This window comes from Myotis davidii, unplaced genomic scaffold (genome assembly GCF_000327345.1).
Source record: "Myotis davidii unplaced genomic scaffold, ASM32734v1 scaffold32, whole genome shotgun sequence".
Lineage (NCBI taxonomy): Eukaryota > Metazoa > Chordata > Mammalia > Chiroptera > Vespertilionidae > Myotis > Myotis davidii.
In genome coordinates, this window is record NW_006286587.1 from 1,864,003 (window position 1) to 1,883,389 (window position 19,387).

Consider the following 19,387-nt stretch of genomic DNA (forward strand, 5'->3'; position numbering starts at 1 on the left):
TATTGATTTCATAGAGGAAGGGAGAGGGAGAGAGAGATAGAAATATCAATGATGAGAGAGAGTCATTAATCAGCTGCCTCCTGCACGCCTCACACTGGGGATCGAGCCCTCGACCTGGGCATGTGCTCTGACCAGGATTCAAACTGTGACCTCCTGGTTCATAGGTCAACACTCAACCACTGAGTCATGCTGGCTGGGTGAGTTTTATAGTTTCAACCTTTATATTAGGTCTATGATCCATTTTGAGTTACTTTTTGTGTATGGTGTGAGGTAGTGGTCCAAATTCATTCCTTTGTGTATGGATGTACAGTTGTCCCAGCACTATTTGTTGAATAGATCATTCTTCCCCATTGAACGGTCTTGGCACCTTTGTGGAAAATCAATTGGCCATAAATGTGATGGCTTATTTCATTATGTGTTCATAAATGTATAATTTATTTCTGAACTCAGTTCTGTCCCATTAATGTTTATCATTATGCCTTGATTACTGCAGCTTTGTATTACGTTTTAAAATTGGGAAGTGTGAGTCCTGCAATTTTTTTTTCAAGGTTGTTTTGGCTCATCTGGGTCCCTTAACTTTCTGTCTAAATTTTAGGATCAGCTTGTCAATATCTGCAAAAAAGGGCAGCTAGGATTTTGGTAGGGATTGTGTTGAATCTGTAGATCAATTTGGAGACTATTGCAGCTTGACTGTAGTCTTCTGATTCAAGAAGATGGCATGTCTTTCTGCTTAGTTAGGTCTTTTCTTTCACCATTGTTTGTGTAGTTTTCAGTGTAGAAGTGTTATACTTTTGTTAAATATATCTCTAAGTATTTTGTTCTCTTTGATGCTATTGTAAGTTGAATTGTTTTCTTAATTTTATATTTTGATTGGAAATAAAATTTTTGTGTGCACATTGGGGCACATGGTTTTTAATAATAGAAAAGGTAGTCATACACATGCTTGTTTACTAATTTTAGGTACTTTGTAAATGCTGTAGATTTCATTTTCTGTGTTTGCAGCATTTGCTTATTGGTAATTACTTCATTTTCTGTTTGGTTGGGTTTGTTTTCTGGTCACAGTTATTAATGTAGCAGTTCTGCAGGTCAGGTACTTTGAAGCTCTTAATCTTCTAGAGCAGTGGTTCTCAACCTTCCTAATGCCTCGACCCTTTAATACAGTTCCTCATGTTGTGACCCCCCAACCATAAAATTATTTTCGTTGCTACTTCATAACTGTAATTTTGCTACTGTTACGAATCATAATGTAAATACCTGATATGCAGGATGTATTTTCATTGTTACAAATTGAACATAATTAAAGCATAGTGATTAATCACAAAAACAATATGTAATTACATATGTGTTTTCCAATGGTCTTAGGCGACCCCTGTGAAAGGGTCGTTCAAGCCCCCAAAGAGGTCGCAACCCACAGGTTGAGAACCGCTGTTCTAGAGAAATCTGAAACTGTTCGATTAGTCAGACTGGTTGGCTATAGATTGCTTTGTTAGGATAAAGCAGTTTACCAGATTTGAATGTGACCCTTTAACTGAATGGAACAGCTGGGCAGTTGGGAGGAATTGATTGCTAATAGAAATATCTTTCTGGAACTTTGCCTGGTTGCAGAAGGAGCAGTGGTGCATTACAGTGCATCTGATGAGATCTAACAATATGTGCATATCTGGTATCAAAGCTCAAAATATTTCAGTGGCAACCACAAGGAAAGCCATTTGCTCATTCAGAGTGCTTGAGGGTTCTCTTTGAAGTGGTATTTCTCTTTGAGCAGATGCTCCTTTTTTTTTTAATGAAAAGTTTGAAGTTTTGAGTAACATTGCTCTAAAAGTCACTCTTATCTTAGTAAAGTAACATTCAAGTTCTGTTGGGCTGTGTTGCCTTTGGTTTACCAAAGGGATTTTTTTCTCCCCATCACAGCTTTGGAAACATGATGAGCAAAGAGAAGCGAGATGCTGTCAGTAAAGAGGACCTCGCCAGAGCAACTTTGATCACCATCACCAACAACATTGGCTCGATAGCAAGAATGTGTGCCCTTAATGAAGTAAGGGGACATGAATTTCTGTAGTTGCTCTGACAACATCCTAAGTGGGCCCCACCATGTATACAACATCTGTTTTGCCCAAGTGGGTCTAATTGTAGTCATATGTAGTGGAGTTAGTTTCATTGGAGAAGTTAAAACTCTTCACATGTAGATTAATCTTAATTGACTCCCTCTCCCCCCCCCCCTTACTGAAAATAAACACTGCTACTATCTAGAAGGCAGGAAGGTAGCCAGTATGCCAGATGGTGGGGCGACTACTATTGGGTGGTGATGATGGCTAGTGATGCTGAATCTAGTCTCCGTGCTCATTGTGGAGCTCTAGAATTCTGGAAGGAATCCAGAGGAAGTCATTGAAGCTGGGAGAAGATGGAGCAGGCCAAGCACTGCCCACCCTGCTCCCCCTCCACCGCAGCAGAGCTGTCTTTGTGCTTTCAGCTTCTTTACAGTGCTGCCTTGTAGCATTCAGGTCAAGCAGCATTGTACAGGGCTATGAAAGAACCAAGAATGGCCTTCCCTTGGGGATCCAGTTGGTGCAGTTTTATAGCTCGTCCCTATTTATATATTTTTGTTTAAAATTATTCTTTTGAACAGATAAGATAGACATGTGGCTTTAAAAAGGAAATCTTAAAAGGTACAAAAGAATTGTTTCATTTTAAATTAAAAGTCTGTATCAGCAAGTAATTAAAAAAAATTCTTCATTTGACTGTGTTGACACTATTTTCTTTATTGCATGTTCCCTTTCCTGTGCTTATGTATTTAAGATTTTAGTTGGTGTACATTTTCTATTTTTTACATAAGAATAAATTTCATGGCTGTATGATTTGATTCCTTTTTATATAAGTCATTGGCATTTGGTTGCTTGCCAATGACAGCTCTGTGGTAAAGCATTTTAAACGTGAAACTTTTCCTTGGTGAATTTTATTCTTGATAAGGGACTTAATCAGGAGTGAGGTTTTTCATCTAAAGACTATGACCATGTTATGAATCTTGATAAGTATTTCAAGATGTTTTATTTGCACTAGGGCTATACCAATTTAGATCATTTTCGGCAATAAATAAATGGGTCAGTTTTACCACAACTTGACTAATACTGGGGGTAGAATTTCAGTTAGTTGTTTTGCTAATTTATAGGTCTAAATTTTTTACTTTATTTTTATCACTAGTGAGGTTGAACTTCTTTTCCGTTATATTTATTGTATAATTTTGCCTATTTGTGTCATTTTCCTTCTTTGAATTGGGTCTTTTTCTTTTACTTATCTATGTAAAACCTTAATAGTAGTTATTGTTTGTCATATTTAATACACGTTTTTCCTATCTATTTTCTCCTGTGATATTTTCTGTCATGCTTTCAAATGGGTCCAGAGTTGTGTGGGCATCAAATTAAGTAGTCCTGGATCAATTGGATTAAATATAAATACTTCTTTAAAATCAGAAACTATATGCACAAATTGCTTCTAAAAACTATATGCACATGGTCTCTGTTTGGAGTAGATTTTATGAGAGAACTGAAATTAAGATGAAAACTAATTGCCTTCTTTTGATGTGCTCAGAATATTAACCAGGTGGTATTTGTTGGAAATTTCTTGAGAATTAATACGATCGCCATGCGGCTTTTGGCATATGCTTTGGATTACTGGTCCAAGGGACAGTTGAAAGCACTTTTTTCGGAACATGAGGTAAGCAGACTTATTTCCTGCAATATGTTACAGGGCATGCAGTTCACATTGTGTTGGAATTTGAAGTAGAGGTGAAATAGTACTTACATATTTTTGTAATTATATGATATTGGGTTTAACTTTGATTGGAATGTGTAAAAGCTCTTTCTTACCCAATTCAATGCAAGGTAGAGTTTTGGTTAATCTCATTGTGAGCTTCAGCAATATTAAAGAAGTCTTCAAAAAAAACAACAGCCGAAACCGGTTTGGCTCAGTGGATAGAGCGTCGGCCTGCGGACTCAGGGGTCCCAGGTTCGATTCCGGTCAAGGGCATGTGCCTGGGTTGCGGGCGCATCCCCAGTGGGGAGTGTGCAGGGGGCAGCTGGTCGATGTTTCTCTCTCATCGATGTTTCTAACTATCTCTCTCCTTTCCTCTCTGTAAAAACTCAATAAAATATATATAAAAAAAAACAACAACATATATTATTGATTTCAGAAACAAAGGGAGAGAGAGAGAGATAGAAACATCAATGATGAGAGAATCATTGGTCGGCTGCCTCCTGCATGCCCCCCACCGGGGATCGAGCTGGCAAACCGGGTATGTCCCTTGACTGGAATTGAATGTGGGACCCTTCGGTCTGCAGGCTGATGCTCTATCCACTGAGCCAAACCAGCTAGGGCAAGAAAGAAGTCTTAACATTCAGCCATATTTCTGAGCCATCATATTTTTCCCATTGTACTTTATAAATGCACTTACTCTGGGTTCTGCTTTTTTTCATTTTTTGATGCCAGTTTTTATGTATTGATATTTTCACATGCCATTTATTTAAGATGTCTGTTCTGAAAAATAGATCAGTAAAAAACATTCCAGGACTAGAACCACAATATCATAAAAACTTAATATGTAGACAGGCTAGAAATGACACAATAGAAAAGAATCATTGAGTTGCTCAACCTGATGTCTTCTTTTGGAAAATGCCTTTTTGTTTCTTCAGTTTTGGGAAAAAATAGAACCAGAGCTATGGAAGGGGCTCCCTCTTTCCTCCCCTTGGTTGTGGGGCAGTTGAACGATTTCAAGTGTTGTTAGATTTTAGATAGTGGTGTTATCATGAACATCTTTCAAAATTATATGTGCACTTTTAACAGTTTATATGAATCAACAGAAATCAAAGTAGGATGTAAAGTGCTATAGATTGCTTTTCCTTTAAACTAGCTTTAAATTTCTCTCTCTCTCTCTCTCTCTCTCTCTCTCTCTCTCTCTCTATCTCTATCTCTATCTCTATCTCTATCTCTTCCTCTCTATCTCTAACACAATTTTCAAAAAAATTGTCTGGCTAAATTAGTCTTTTAAGTTGATTAAGTTCATAGTTAAAACCCAAAGTGCCCAACTTCCCCATATCAAAAGCTTAAAGTTCAAGACATCTAACTTATTACTTCTAATGTTATATTAGTAAATCAGTACTGAGTTATTGTTTTTTATACCTTTACATCTGCTTTTTGTGAACTTTTACTTGTTTTGTTTTGCTTCATATTAGAATAAAAAAGTCATGTGTAATATAACTTTTCTCTTGAATTTCTACCTCTTTTTGAACCTTTTCCTAGGTAGATCCTGGAGATTAATTTCTTATTTATTTTTTATGTTTTTAATCCTCACCCAAGGGTATGTTTATTATTGATTTTAGAGAGAGAGGAAAAGAGAGAGAGAAAGAGCATCAATGTGAGAGAAACATCTATTGGTCGCTTCCTGTATGTGCCCTGACTGGGGATTGAACTTGCAACCTTTTTGGTGTATGGGATGATGCTCCAACCAACTGAGCCACCTGGCCAGGGAGATTAATTTCTTAGAGTAACTTTGTAAAATTTTTTTAACTTATATCTTCATATCACAGTTATAATATGAACCCTTTATGAAATTTTGATTTTTATATTGTCATTTTTATTGCCTGCTGATTTAATTTTCCTCTCTGGTTAGTATTGCTGGTCCATTCGTCTGTTTTCTATTTGCATTCAGGCTTCTGACTCTCGTTGATTTCTGTACATATGGAACTTAGATTATTTTAGGCTCTCTGAAGTCTTGAAATACAATTGACCCTTGAACAATATGAGTTTGAACTGTGCAGGTCCATGTATATGTGCATCTTTTTTCAGTAAATACAGTGGCCCTTTGTACCCATCAGTTTCGTATTCATGGATTTAACGAACTGTGAATCAAAAACAGTATTTTTAAAATTCCCAAACATGGATCAAAAATATTGGGCTCCACAAAATGGGTGCTCAGAAAAGGGTGTCAGGAATTAAGGGCAGTGTTGACTTTAACATAATCATATTTATGGCAATTTAAATAATTCTAAGGAGAGTTGCTCTTTTTTGTGTATTTTTCTTTCAGGGTTATTTTGGAGCCGTTGGAGCACTCCTTGAGCTGTTGAAGATCCCCTGATCATTACCTGGGGTGGGGTTCCTGGAACCTTCCACAATAGGATCTGTGAACTTTTGTTTTTTTAAGAGACTGACTTAATTTTATGATTGTTTTACCTGAATCAAAGCAAGAAAGGACAAGTGGATTTTTCTAAGTCATCAAGACAAACCCTTAAAAATTCAGCCTAAACTAGTAACCAGTAAGGAATGACATATATGTATATGTGTATATATATATAAAGTGGACCATGTCCATGGCAGTGAGGATTGGCTATAATACCTGCTATATATTTTTGAAACTCAGTGTCACTCACTGGAGCCACTTCAGGGGAGAGCTATTCTGTGTTCAGTATACTGTGTTTTGGGATCCTGTTGAACTTGCTAAATGTAAGGAAAGCTATACTATGTGTTATATAATCTAATCACAGTTTTGACAGTATGGCCTTGGAGATCACCTCCTGTGCATTAACTCCGGTGAGCACTTAGCCTTTGTGTGAACATATTGAAAAATGTTTTATTTCAAGGTTCTGCAAACTTAATTGGGCAGGTTAGTTCAATACCTGTAACTTGAACAATTCAGCAACTTTTAGGACAATTGCAGGTTACTTTATACCATAAATCCTAGGGAGGTCTCTCTGGAAAGACAGGATTTCCTCCGTGAACAGAATTACCTTGAGTATTGGGCTGATGAAAGTAAGCTACTACAAAAGACATAATCTGGAAAACTAAAACCAGATAAAAGGGGCTGCTTTTTTTTTTCTTCCCCAGGGAACTGGGGAGAGAATCTGGTTACACTTTTAAGCAAGTAGAAATCAAGGAATTGAGGTGTCCATTAATTTATGGGGAGCAGGGCGGGGTTCTTCCCACCTTTCTCACCCACTCCTGGTCTTGGCACTTGGCAGCCCCCAGGCGCAGCCCTGATTTCTCTGGTAGGCTGGCTCAAAAGGCAGCTTGAGAGACAGGTTTTGAGCTGAGTATTAATATAGATTGACTTTGGACCTTTTCTTTCTGCTGTGCAGAATAATTTTTAAAAACCTTTCCCTTAGAGATTGAGCTATGTTTGTGTCTTATTTTGTGTCTTACTTGGTGCCTGCATCGCTGTTGAAGGCAATGAAGGTTTGTATAACGTGGTTTTTGAACTAGAAAGAAACTCCAAGGCTCTGAGGCCGCCTTGCGCTTTCGCCCCTGTGGTCTCAGGCCAGGAGGCCGGCCTGGGAGGGTTCTGGGAAAAAGGAGGGGTGCAGAGGGCGGGGCCGGGTCGTTCAGGTAGGAGGTGCTTGGGCTGGTGCTCCTCCCTGGTCGGCTGGGATCCTTAGGCCGCCTGTGTTGGCCGCGTGGGGGCAGCAGAGGCCCGTGCCCAAGTTTGTGAGGGCATGGTCATTTCTCCGAAGGTGGCCACTTTTGCGCACGGTTCTGGTACCCGTGGGTTGAGGGTGCTGCTCCCTGATGCAGACCGCTGCTCCCTGATGCAGGCCGCAGAGCTGGAGGGACACTGCGGGAGATGGAAATTGTAGCCCTTGGGTAGCATTAGGGTCTCCCTGCTGCTGCCCCTTCCTGGCCTCAGCCTGAGCCCTCACCCCTCACCCCCTATCCTGTCCTTTGTTCTCTGTCTCTTGCAGATACGCACTTGGTGGCTCCACCTTTCCCTCACAGCCACCACCGACAGAGCTAGTACTCTTCCGCTGGAACATAGTCGTGTTTCTCGAGCCCCTCTTGTCCCAGTCCGGCTCTGCTTACTTGGGCGGAGAAGGTAGAGAAGGGGAGGGAGCCCGAGCCATTTCTAGCGGAGACCCAGGCCCCACCTCCTGTGTTGTGGGTCCCGCCTGTGTTTTAGAGGCTGTGCCAGTGCTTTACATGGGTTGTTTCATGCAGCTGTTGTGATCTCCACAACTCGGCAAACCCGCCTGAGCTCACACAGAGTCCCCTCTCCTTTCTGCATTTGCCTTCTACCTCCGAGGGCCCAGTTGCCACTCACTTTGTGGGTGGTTCTTAGCTCACACTGTCACTCCATGAGAGGGTCTTGATAGGTCCACTGAGTCCCCTTACTAAATCTAACAGACATTTATGTCCTCACTTTCCTCAGTTCTAACACAGTGGATCTCTTGCTTTTCCTTCTGCCTTCCAGACCCCTTTCTCTCTGCCAGCTTGAGAGCAACAATTTGACATTGCCAGCTCCAGGCACAGTCCTGATTCCCCTAAGCAGTCATCAGCACTCACCTTGACTCTGACTTCCAAGGTACTATGCCCAGCACCTCCTCTGAGCTCCAGTCCTAAGGCAGTGACTGCCTTCCCTTCTTTCTACTTGTCTATCTCCAAGGCCATCCCTACACAGAAGTATCCACATCCTTTCCCCTTCACCCCCCCCCCCATCTTCTTCACTCCCTCCAGCTTGAGATGCATGTAAACTCAATCTCCATTCACCATTGCCACCACCCTAGTTTAAACCACTGCCATCTTATCTCAGCAGTTGTCCTTTGCAATCTGCCCTCCAGATGGTAGCCTGAGGGCCCCACCCCACGCTCCCCACTAGAGGCCAACACGAAAATGGGAGCAGAAGATGGCCCAGTGGGGACAGGTGGATGGTTAGAGGGTTGAGTATTGGGATGTGGTGATAGGATATGGGGGAGGAAGTTTCTATAAGGGCATAAGCTTATTGGGGAGGCTTGGTTTTGAGCTGTAATTGATACCAAATAGCAACTGGATATTTGGGTTGTAGATAACATACCTAAGAATGATGGTGTATGTAGGTGGGCAAACTGTAGGTGGGAATTTAGTGAATACCAAGGTACAGTGAGAATAACAACAGTTGATGGGCAGAGAAGGGAAAGGCTGCGAAGAAAACTGAAGCGAGGTCAGAGGGGGCTGCTAGGGGTCTGTTGTTCAGGAGACAGGGGAGAGGAGCCCTCCAGACACCTGCATTGAGGGTTAAGAGGAGGCCCAGAGATAACCTCCAGGGGAACAGTTTCCCCAAAGCTATGGGGCAGAAGCTGTTCGATCTGTGGAAGTCCTAGCGAGGGTTGGTGAGGAGAAATAGCTACCACAGGGTGACTTTGGACAGAGAGGTTTTTTTCCTTCCTAATAGAAGTTTATTTGCAGGTCTGGGTGTAGTGAGAGGTGTGAGGAATGGCCTAGTTCTGACACTCCCCTGAGACTAGTGCCTGTATTTTGGAAACTACCTGTGTCCAGTCGCATCTGCAAAGCTGAGGCCAGTGGCAGGTGAGGCCTCGGCTTCTCTGCTTTCTCCCTCACTGCGGCCTAGTGCTTTACTCGTCACCTCTGACCTTCACTCCACACGTGGGGGGACAGGCCAGGAGCTCCTTCATCACAGTCACCTGTTGCTGTGCCCTACTCACCTTGACTTTCCCACTCTTGCTACACAAGCTTACGTGGGGCGTGAGTGTCCACCAGTGGGTACATGATTAACATTAAGTAGTTTTCAAAATCTGCTCTTTATTTACATTTAAGTCAATTACATGCATGTTTTATTTTTTAAATGAGTAATTAGCAAAAAAATGCATTAAAACTTTAAAATAGCAATTAAATATACAAAAATATAGCTTACAAAAAACTGCGAATGTTTAAAAATATTCTGCTGCAGAATTCTTAGTGTACAAACACGTCTATGAAACCTGAGGCTCAGCATTTCATAAACCTTTTATTGAGGGAGTTACATTATGTCTAGTGAATGAACCCCAGTGGGCTAGACTACATGGCTAAACTACCTTCCTTCCTGGCAGTGATCTGTTACCAGAGACGACAATGATCAGGAACACTATCTTGGAAGACGGTGTCACCAGGAGGGACTTCAACACTGGTCCCATCTGCCTCCTTTTTCTCTCGGAACCTGCGAGGGAAGGAGCAGACAGGGACGGTGTGCAGCTGGCCCAAGGTGCTGATCCACCAGGCTTGTACTGGCACAGGAGCTACATCAAAGTACAGACAAGTCCCTTAATATTGGCAGGCTCCCTTTCTGAGTACATGCCCCTAGGGCAGGCAGGGTGTTCTTGTCCCTGTAGCCATAGAAGTGAGCCCTGGATTGGTAAGCAAAGAATGCTCATGTTTGGTCTAAAACGGAGAAAACAGTATCTTGGAACAAGTGGGCTCTAAAACAACTGGAAAACTGACCAAGCCTTTCTGTGTTCCTCTTGATACTCTCAAATGGAAGCACATTAATCTTACCTACTAAAGAACCATGATCCAGCATATTCGGAAATTTCACCTAAATTTATACACTGTTAATTTATGCATGTCCTTTACTCACGTTCTTAACAGCTAACGTGAAAGACTAACCCAGGGCCAGAGATTCATCACATGACAGAAGGGTGGAGGTTCCCTGCAATTCCTTTTCAAGTTTCAGGTCAGGGGCGCAAAAGCACTGAATCCTGGGGAAACTCGGTGGCAGGACACTGGGAGGTGGGTGAGGACCAAGAGGCTCCAGTCCGTGACCCCATGGCTACCTAAAGGAAGCTTTAATTTCCATATCCTCTAGGGGCAAAAGTGAACTTAAAAATATTTAAAAGGTGGGGAATGTCATTGAGTGAAAAGTGTTGGGCTAGGAAAAAACTAGGGGAAGTATTTTTTAGAGTGGGGAGGGAAAAGGAGCCTGACCTATGTACTTGAACATCTATGATTGATTTTAAGATTGACCACCTACTTGTTTAGCAACATTTGAGACAACTGCCTCACAAGATAGAAAGGTGCCTCAGCCTTCAGTTGCTGCTGCTGCTTGAATTCCTGCCTCAAAAATGGGTGCTCGCCTAAGAAAGCAAGAGAGTTGTTAAGAGACATCACTGCTGCACTCAGGCTTCCCTTGCAACTAGCCAAGATGGTGTGGGGCAGCTTGTCCAGGTGGCTGCAAAATTGCTGGGCCTGCACTGCTGCTCTTGGCTACAGAGCCTGCTCTTGTGTGCCCTGTCACAGATCAGCAAGTCTAGAAACTGGTTGTGCTCCCGTCATCTGGACATGGGTGGTAGGAGTCAGGGAGGGACTGCAGTTTCTGATTTGTTTAGAAAACTAGAATCCCAGTGTGCTGCAATCAATAATAAAAAAGCCATTTTCAGAAGGAATGTGATTGTAAAAGGATCATCCCCCATTCTGGGCTCACCTTTTACAGATTTCTGACTTCTGGTACAGCTCTTTCCATATGAATAGGAATGCTCCTGAATGTACTTCAGTATCACAAGAGCAAAGGAGAACACCCTCCCCCCCCTCCGCGCACACATATATACATATACATGTGTGCATTTGTATATACATAAATGACCTCTGGGAGGATACATAAGGAGCAAAACTAGATGCTCAAGGGGTCAGAAGCTCGGCTTGCTGGAGGTCAGGGGTACAAGGAAGACTGATTTATGAACCATGGCAAGGGATTACCTATTCAGAGTTAAATTTAAAAAGATTCAGTGAGCAACCAATAAGTGAGCACTGTGCAAAGGCAGATGGAGGTGAGGGGAAGAGGAAGGGAGCCAGCAGACCTGGGACAACAGGAGCCCCACATGACCTGCATGACAAACGCTGCCCATTATCAGCTCCCATGACTCAGATCTGTCACCTGCCAGGCTCTGGACACAGCTAATCCTTGCAAGGGCCAGTAGACAGATACCAGTCTAGTCCCTGGGTGATGGATAAGATAACTGACAGAAAGGCACCTGGCTGGTGAGTAACAAAGATGCTTCAAATCAGTCTGATCACTTTCTGTCCAGAGCTCTGGGGATGCCTCCCAGTAATTTCTACAGTCATTAAGAATAACTTAACAGAGTGGGATGAGGCCATGGAGATGACAGACTTTGGAGTCGGGCTGTGGAAAGGGCCTGAGGTTAGGATCCAAGGGGCTTGGCACTGGGAAAAGCCTCATTTGTCAAGACATGAAGAACTGGCTATATGACAATGGTGGGAGGTCCCTGGTATCCCTCAGCCCCGATGCCCTCACCCCTGGGCCACCTGTTCCAGTCTGGTCATTTGTCTTGTCCTGCTCCCTTCCAGGAATAGGCCTAACCAAGTCACAGTCTCAAATATAACCAAGAACCAAGTCCGGCTGGTTTTGTTTCATTTCTAAAACCAGGTCAACTCCGGCTGAGTTCTATTCCACTAACCCATGGCACACAAGGAACGTCCAATCTTGGAGCTGCTTAAGATGTGTTAAAAAAAAAAGTCATGTTATTAGCCAGTGGCCCAAAAGCAGATCAGAGTCCCCACGTGTCTTAAGATTAGCAAAAGGTCACCTCCTCAGACAAATGTGGACAGCAGCCTCACTGTGAGGTGTGAGCCTGAGCCGAATGTGTTGAGGGATCCTTGCCTCATTCTTTAACAAAAGTCCAGGTGGAATTGACCCGTCACACAGTGCTGACTAACTGCTGCTAGCTCTGTACAGTACAGGGAAGTGCTGGAGGAGGGCCCAAATGTGGGTGGCAAATGCATTCAGGTTGTGTTGCTAACTGCTGAGTGACAATGGCTGTGCTGCAAAAGGACACCCCACCAAGAAAGGGGAGATGACTGAGCAGAGCGGGCACTCAGCACTTCAATGCCCAGCCTCCTCGGAGTGGAAATGCTGCATTTTAAAAAGCCTCCCCACATTCACAAGTGTTGAGGTCATTAGTGGCACCTCCTGGGGCAAAGCAGACCCACTATGGTGCCAAGTGGAGAGGGCACAGCCTTCTCATGCTTTCCTCTAAACTGTCTGGCTTTGCACCTCTGGTCCAGTGCATACCAACGACCTCTGCTTTTAGCTGTGACAGTGAAATGAATGAATGCGCCTCCCTATAAACACAGGGACTTGGTGATGCTGCCTGACACGGACAGAAAAAGGCTGCCACTGGAAGGCTATTGTAATCCTACAGGACTGAGTGGAAGAAATCTGCAGTATAGAGCACAAGCATTCCTCTGAGGGGAAAAATTCTCTTATTCGAAGCCCATAATGACAAGATGACATTTGTCTCAACGCCATTCCAGGGAAAATGATGGGCTGGTGGTCATTAACTAGTCCAGAAGCAAGCCTACTTGGTCACTAACAATATTTCACTATAAACCGGGTGCTTTGCAGCATTCAACTCTATTATGCTACAGAGAACGCAGAAACGGGGTGAAAGTCCAAGTGTACAAATAGTTCTTTTCTTGGGTGCCAAACAGGCTAAGGCTTTCATATAAAAATATTCCACACTTTACTTGCCCTGTTTAAGAAACAGTCCAGTTGGCATACCATAGGAATACCATACACTAGGTCACACGGAAACAGCCAACTCTGACCAAGTAGACTTGTAATTTTCCAAACTGGATTCTGCCCAGCACTTTCCTAGGCTAACAGGAATTTTCCTCATCCTTTGACTGTAGCTACCTGAGCCACGGACAGGTTCCCTTTCCCATTCTAAGACGGTAGAGGCTGGATTCCAGAAAAAGTTCTTGGATAAGTGCCATCATCAGAATTGCAGAGCTTCCTCCATCTCTCCATACCATGCAGAAAGCATTTCCAGTGAGAAACCACCCCCCTCACACCTGTGAGGGAGCAGAGGCAAAGCTGATGACAAGGAACCCATCCCTAGAATGGAAGGAGATTGAGAACAGGGCTGTGGAAAAGAACTACAAAGTTCTTAGCTAATTTATACAATATTCATGAATCTAAAGGACTCTGAGTCACTTCTAGAAAAGTTGGACAGAAAGAGCCAAAGAGTAACATGCATTTCTCTCCTATAAAGATACTTGCAATAGCAATTAGTTTTCGCAAGTCCAAATACTGAGGCACACACCAGTGAGTGAACAACCCTGCAGGAGCTTCCTGAAACTATTTACAATTTCAAGTGGGTCCCTGGCTACAGAATTACAGAGGGATCTCATCTGGGATGTTTTAAGTCATTAAAAAGTCAATGCCAGCATTTTCTCTGAAGTAGGGAGAGGGCAAGAAGGGGAAAGAGACCCAGCATCCTCCTGTCTCAGCAGGGCCAGGTGGACTAGCCATTCTCAGCTGTCTGAGGGCTCCCAGGGGCTCCCTCACAGACAGACAGTGAGCCAAGACCAGCAGCTATGCTGGAACCACACTGTGAATGGGGGAATGTGGGCAGCTCTCCAAGGCCCCCTGGGGCACACAGGGGCAGCAAGGGCTCAGAGGCCCAGGCACTGGGGCCCCTGATGGGCAGCTTGGCTGTGCCTCACTGGTGAGGTGAGTGTGGAATGAGAGGAAATGGCTTCTGACCAGGCCTTTCCAAGTGCATCTAATGTTTTTAGCTTAGGTAACTTGATAAGCAGATGCTGTAAAACTGAGGGAGAAGTGATGGTGAGGGGCACTGTAACCAAAGCCCTTGGGTTCCAAGATGATTTTATCAAAGGAATATAAGGTGAAAAGCCTTTGTTGGCACTGTCTCACCAACCAGGCAACCGGTCATGCTTCGGCTGAGGTAACCGCTGGTTTTGCTTGGCTCAGGGGCTGCCGGGAAGGTTTGCTGCTGCTCAGGCATGCACAGTGTGCACAGAAGCTCATCTGTCCACAGGGCGGGGTGTGGGTGGCTTTAAAGACCTGCCCTCAGTTCCTTTCTCTAGCACTTGTGTTTATCTTCCCTTCTGCTTGACAAAAGTCACCTGACATGGAGAGAAGTGTCTGGACGACAGCATGTAATTGAGTTGGCAAGAGACTCTCATGAAGCTCCTTGAACCAAACCTGCAGGCTCATTTAACTTCTCTTGGCGTGGGACGTGGGTACTGTCAGCTTTGGTTGTCACATGACCCAGAAGTCTGGGTCTTAGCTTAGCTGGCCCAGGAGTTTTTCATGAGGCAAAGGAAGTGGCAGCTGGTGCCTGGGTAGAACAGCCAACACAGAGCATGTGTGTTCCGCCTGCCTCTGTGAGCGTGGGTCCTGCAACAGTTTGATCTTGTGGTGAGCTATACAATGTTCTCTGCCCCTGGCAGGGGCCCCTGTGGGGGTCCACGGTCCTGCTTACTGTGCAGCTGGGCCAGCTGCAGAACTGGCATGTTGCACAGTGGACACACTTTCCGAACCTCCAGCCACTTAATAAGGCACCTGCAGAACGAGACACCACAGGAGGGAAGACATCAGTCCCATGCTCACGGTGTACCAGCCCGCCTGCCCGCCCACACATTTTGCAAGTTGAACACATCTGTTGCCCAGGACAGCCAGGTCCTAACGAGCTCCACCCTCCACGGAGAACCCACTTTATCCTCTGGAGGAGCCAGAGCTCCAAGCATGCTACCCCCTCAGTCATCATGGTTTCTTAAAGGAGGAAGTACAGTGAGGGTGGTGCAAAGTAGGAGAAATGACACTTTCTAATAGACATGCAAAATGCATAAAATTCCAAGAGAAGAGGAATATGAATATGTTTGCAAGAAGAGGGAGGACAGAGCCCGACACTACCATTTACATTCAGACTCATCTATCTTAATTTAAAATAACTACAGTTTTGATTAACGTAAGTTTTTTGGAGTGGAAGCTCTCATTAGAGCATTCCATTAAATAATGGTTTTATAACCTGGGCTCCCAGGAGGTGTGGGCTTGTCTGGCATTCTGCCCAAAGTCCTGCCACGGTGCTCATGTTCCACAACCCCAATTCCTCCAGTGCCATGTACACATACCCCACCCTGTAGGGTGCTTTCTGCACTGCAGACCAATCATGAAGCCTTCAAGCTTGTCTATCACTGTTCCAAGCCCACAAGTAGGTTGGTTGATGTGCCTCAAACTCAGGTTCCCTTAAATAGTTCCATGCCAATACTTACTTTCTGTGGAAGGCATGCTTACACGGACAAATCCCCAACTCATCTCGAGGCTTGAAGTCTTCTAGACACACTGCACAGAGCTGAAAGATAAATTCACAGATGAGGAAAAGTGTCTGCTAAGCACTCTCCCAGATCACAAAGTAAAGTGCAGGCCCCCAAGGCCCAGTCATTTGAAGGGGTTTACAATGTCCCACAGTTTAAGTGAAAGAAAGAGGTTGACTGGGCAAGGTCTTCTGAAGAAGAGCCTCCTTGCTCTTCCTGTCACATGTCTTCAAAGATGAAGGGCAGGTGGCATAAGAAAGCAAAAGGCAGTTTCCTTTGCTTTAGTGAATCAGAAGGGTCTGACTGAGGTTAGTCCTCACTAGCTGGGCTGGACATGATGGAATCTGCCTGTGGTGTGCCCAGGGGCTGACTTTTCTGCAGGGGTGCTCTGCCTGCTCCGCAGCATAGCTTCTGACAGGGACTGTTCATGCCCCGGGGCAGGCCCTGGGCCTTTCCTTTCTCTGGTAACATGCCCTCACTCTGGCACTGTCCTTCTGTCAGTATCTGTCTTTGTCATAAAAAATGTTATGCAAGCCTGGCTGGTGTGGCTCAGTGTTTGAGCACTGACCATAAACCAGGAGGTCTCAGTTTGATTCCTGATCAGGGCACATGCCTGGGTTACAGGCTCAATCCTCAGTAGGGGGAGTGCAGGAGACAGCTGATAGATGATTCTCATCATTGATGTTTCTATCTTTCTCCCTCTCTCTGAAATCAATAAAAACGTATTTTAAAAAATGTATTCAAGAGTCTCTGAATTAAACTGGAGAAAATGTGCAAATGGGGCCAGGACAGCTGACAGGTGGCCAGGCTCCACAGCTTTGAACAGGCTTCTCCTTCACACCCAGAAGCTGGAGTTCAGCCACCACTTCTTGAGCACTGACCAGTGCGCAGGGACACCAACTATCACCACTTTTACCCATTTTACAGATGAAACAGAAGCTCGGAGCAATCACCATGTTTCCTGAGGCCATGCAATTGGTGAGTGTGGCTGGGCTGGGTCCCAGGTCTCCTGCACTGATGTGCTGTATTCCTTCTCTCTTGCTTCCCTGTCCTGGTTCAACCATGAACATTTCTTGCCCAGACTGATGACATGGCCTCTCTTTCACTTGTTTATAACCTACGACATGTAACCCAGTCTTCTTAGGTTACGTGACAGGACATGTGGCTCTTGGTGCCCCATGGCCGGTGCCATGAATGTTGGCCTTCCAACATTCTTCCCTCAGGGCCTTGTGTATGTAGCAGACAGGATCTTCAGGAAGGGGAGAAAGAGTATCTTATCAGACTTGGCATTACTGCCAAGACAGTAGGAGAGCAGGGAGGAAGGCAGGACCACTAGCCTTGGCTTGGACACCCACGAGCTGCGTGATCTCTGCCATTCTGATGCCTCTCCAGCTCTGTTCCTTTATCTATGTAACGTGAGGACACTACCTGTCCACCTCCTTCTTAGGACTGTTACCAACTCAGGCTGGTGGGACCAGAGCTGAGGAGGCAGTACGGCAGTCTACCAATATCAGTGACTTTTATCCCAATGCTGCAATGGGAGCACTATTTTCAAGCCCATTTTATTCTGGAGGAAGTTTGAGAACACGCTGTTGGTAAAGATGAGACTCGAGCAGCTCTAGCTTTGGAGTGACCTTCTGGGACCTCAGCTTCCCACCTGTAAAGGGGGAATGATGTTCCCATCTCCTAGCTGTGTGATAGGCCTTATGGCCCTAAACACCCAGCTTCCCTTCCGGCACAGCCTCCGAAACATGGTCGGGACTGCTGGCTCCAATCCAGCACGGGTGGTCCTATTAAAGGACAGGAAGTTGACAAGTCACTCATTTTTATTTGCTTATTTTTCCAGGATCCCTCATTCTAAACCCACAGTCACCTGAAAAAAAAAAATCCCACAAGATAAATTCTGACATGTTAAGTGCTAAAGGGACCAGAAGTCAAGGACAATCACAAAGAGAAAAGCCTCGGGTCTGACTTCTTAGAAGCTCCCTGAAGAGTCAAACTAATTTTATAACTTTAAAAAATATTTTTTAATTGAGTTTTTACAGAGAGAAGAAGAGGGAGAGAGAGAAAGAGAAACATCAATGTGTGAGAGAGAATCCAGTTGCCTCCTGTATGCACTCTGGACAGGTGCCCTGACTGGGAATCAAAATGATGACCTTTGGGTGTATGTGATAATGCTCAATCAACTGAGCCACACCGGCCGGGGCCTAATTTTACAACTTTAAAGATCACATTTTGCAAATGAGCTTTACTTTCCAATATGGTGTCAGAGCAACTAGACATCCATAGGCACAGAAGCATGACATGAACCCTAAAGCACAGGCAATCAAAGGAAAAAAAAACAACTGACAAATTGGACTTCATCAAATCAAAACTTTAGTTTTGCAAAAGACCCTTTTAGGGTAAAAGATTGGGATATTTGCAGATATTTTATTTTGTAGGCTTTTTATTACTGAGCTGTAAGAGGTATTACATATTCTGAATACTAGACTCTTATCAGACATAAGATTTGCAAATATTTTTTCCCTGTGGGTTTTCTTATCAGAAAACCATAAAATAACAGAAGTGGCACAACATTTTAAAAGTGGTAAGAGAAAAGAACTGTCAACCCAGAGTTCTATATCCAACAAAAACAACCTTCAGGAATGAAGGTAAAATAAAGATATTCTCAGATAAAGACAAACTAATAGAATTCATAGCCAGCAGATCTGCTCTGAGAATTGTTAAAGGAAGGTCACTGGCCAGAAGAAATATGACAAAAGTAGTAAACTTGGAACACTGGGAATAAAGAGCAACGGGAATGATAATTATCTAGATAAATATAATAGACTATTCTTCCTATCTTAAATTCTCTAAAATATATCTAGTGGTTAAAAGTAAAAATATTTAACAATGTCTGATGGGATTTTCAATGTATATAGGTATGCTATAACAGCTATTGCATAAAGGGGAAAGCATAAAAGGATCTATATGGATATAAGATTTCTACATTCCAATTGAAGTGTGAAAATATTGATTCTTTTTGTAATCTCTAAGAAATCACTAAAAAATTATGCAAAAAACAGTCAAAATCACATTAATAAAGAATACTAAAAATGTTCAAGTAACTAAGGTAGGAAAAGGAAAACAAAGGAATAAAGAGAGGAAAAAGTGGAAGACAAATAATAAAATGATAGACCTACTTCTAAACATATCAATGATTGCATTGAATGTAAATGCTCTGTACACACCGATTAAAAGATAGATTTGCAGAGTAGATCAAAAAACATTTCTCAACGATGTGCTGCATATAAGAAAACTTAGTTCAAATATAATTATACTAGAGGCCTGGTGCATGAAATTTGTGCACTGGAGGGGTGGAGGTGTCCCTCAGCCCAGCCTGTGCCCTCTTGCAGTCCGGGAACTTTTGGGGGATGTCTGCCTGCCGGCTTAGGGCTACTGGCAGTCAGTCATCCCTCTCGCAGTCTGGGGCTCTTGCAGTCTGAGACAGTATGGAGAGTATTATGCTAAGTGAAATAAGCCA

The 19,387-nt window shown here is 43.7% G+C and overlaps 2 protein-coding genes across 2 annotated transcripts in view; one reads left to right on the forward strand and one right to left on the reverse strand.

Moving 5' to 3' along the window:
* Positions 1-8,789, forward strand: part of PANK2 (pantothenate kinase 2) — a gene marked incomplete at its 5' end in the record, with an annotated part of 18,280 nt that extends 9,491 nt beyond the window's left edge. Inside the window, 3 exons of the mRNA XM_006758054.2 lie at positions 1,912-2,035; positions 3,586-3,711; positions 6,077-8,789. Coding sequence (XP_006758117.2) covers positions 1,912-2,035; positions 3,586-3,711; positions 6,077-6,127 — 301 coding nt within the window. The remainder of the gene's footprint in view (positions 1-1,911; positions 2,036-3,585; positions 3,712-6,076) is intronic.
* Positions 8,790-9,747: 958 nt separating this feature from the next.
* Positions 9,748-19,387, reverse strand: part of RNF24 (ring finger protein 24) — a 31,392-nt gene continuing 21,752 nt past the window's right edge. The window contains exons 4-5 of the mRNA XM_006758055.2: positions 15,823-15,902; positions 9,748-15,112 (exon numbers count right to left, since the gene is read on the reverse strand). Coding sequence (XP_006758118.1) covers positions 14,974-15,112; positions 15,823-15,902 — 219 coding nt within the window. The 3' untranslated portion in view covers positions 9,748-14,973. The remainder of the gene's footprint in view (positions 15,113-15,822; positions 15,903-19,387) is intronic.